The following is a 1,313-nucleotide window of genomic DNA, read 5'->3' on the forward strand; positions in this document are numbered from 1 at the left end:
GTGTGTGTGTGTGTGCGTCTCACCGATCCCTTGGCTGCGATGGCCACGGTCTCCAGTAGAACCTGGACGATCCCGGCTCTGACCCGCGGAGTGTTCCTGTTGTTACTGTCCAGGTGGTTCAGAACCTGCTGGATCACATGGTGGGAGTGCTGGGCCTGGGGCGAGACAGGCAGGCAGGGAGGGAGGGAGAAAGAGAGGGAGATATAAAGAGAGACAGAGAGACAGGCAGAGAGAGAGACAGAGAGGGATACAGACAGACAGGCAGACAGACAGGCAGAAAGAGAGGGAGACAGACAGACAGACAGACAGAAAGAGAGGGAGGGAGACAGGCAGAGAGGTGGACAGACAGAGAGGGAGAGAGACAGGCAGACAGGCAGAAAGAGAGGGAGACAGGCAGACAGACAGAAAGAGAGGGAGACAGACGGAAAGAGAGGGAGACAGACAGGCAGACAGACAGAAAGAGAGGGAGACAGACAGACAGGCAGGCAGACAGACAGACAGGCAGGCAGGCAGGCAGGCAGGCAGACAGACAGACAGACAGAGATAATTTATTAAAGGTTCAGTGTGTAATATGACATCATCAAGAAAGTTCTACAAAGTTCTAGAATGCAACGCTCCCTGGGTAACCCCAACCCTTTAGAATAATAACAGAAGCTACAGTGGCCTTCAAGGACAAGAACAATTCTAAATGTTAAACAATGCACCTGATGATATTCCAACTATGACACTTTCAAGATGGCGGCACTAGGCCTTGGTCCAAAATATGCAGAAATATGGACATATATGAGACCCTTTCTAAGGGGGACAAAAAAATAATTAAAAAAAATAATTTCAGCTATTATGCACTAAATTAAATGTACTTATGGATATTATAATTACTTTCTACAAAATCTGCTAGGAAATAAAACCCAAAATTCTACACACTGCAGCTTTAAAGGTGCGATATGTCAGAAAAGTGAAACATTTTCTAAGGTATGATCTCATTACAATAGATTATAAAAGATTTTGAGTAGAACCTGACTTGAGGTTTTCCCACAGTCTCAATGTGTAAGTAAGAGTGAGAGTGAGTGAGTGAGTGAGTGAGTGAGTGAGTCTGTCTGTCTGTCTGTCTGTGTCTCTCTCTGTCTGTCTGTGTATGTGTGTCTCTCTATGTGTCTGTGTGTGTGTGTGTGTGTGTGTGTGTGTGTGTGTGTGTGTGTGTCTGTATGTCTGTCTCTCTGTCTGTGTGTGTCTCTCTCTGTGTCTGTGTGTGTGTGTGTGTGTGTGTGTCTGTCTGTGTGTCTCTCTCTGTCTGTCTGTCTGTCTCTCTGTCT

General features: G+C 46.4%; 2 protein-coding genes across 2 annotated transcripts in view; one reads left to right on the forward strand and one right to left on the reverse strand.

Moving 5' to 3' along the window:
• The window catches only part of LOC307255753 (zinc-binding protein A33-like), a 128,418-nt gene that overhangs the window by 89,984 nt on the left and 37,121 nt on the right, over positions 1–1,313 (forward strand). The gene's annotated exons all lie outside the window — the stretch shown is intronic.
• LOC307255475 (protein EFR3 homolog A-like) overlaps positions 1–1,313 on the reverse strand; it is a gene marked incomplete at its 5' end in the record, with an annotated part of 65,354 nt that overhangs the window by 28,611 nt on the left and 35,430 nt on the right. Inside the window, one exon of the mRNA XM_080034159.1 lies at positions 24–155. Coding sequence (XP_079890285.1) covers positions 24–155 — 132 coding nt within the window. The remainder of the gene's footprint in view (positions 1–23; positions 156–1,313) is intronic.

This window comes from Ammodytes marinus (assembly GCF_949987685.1).
Source record: "Ammodytes marinus genome assembly, chromosome: 9".
NCBI lineage: Eukaryota > Metazoa > Chordata > Actinopteri > Uranoscopiformes > Ammodytidae > Ammodytes > Ammodytes marinus.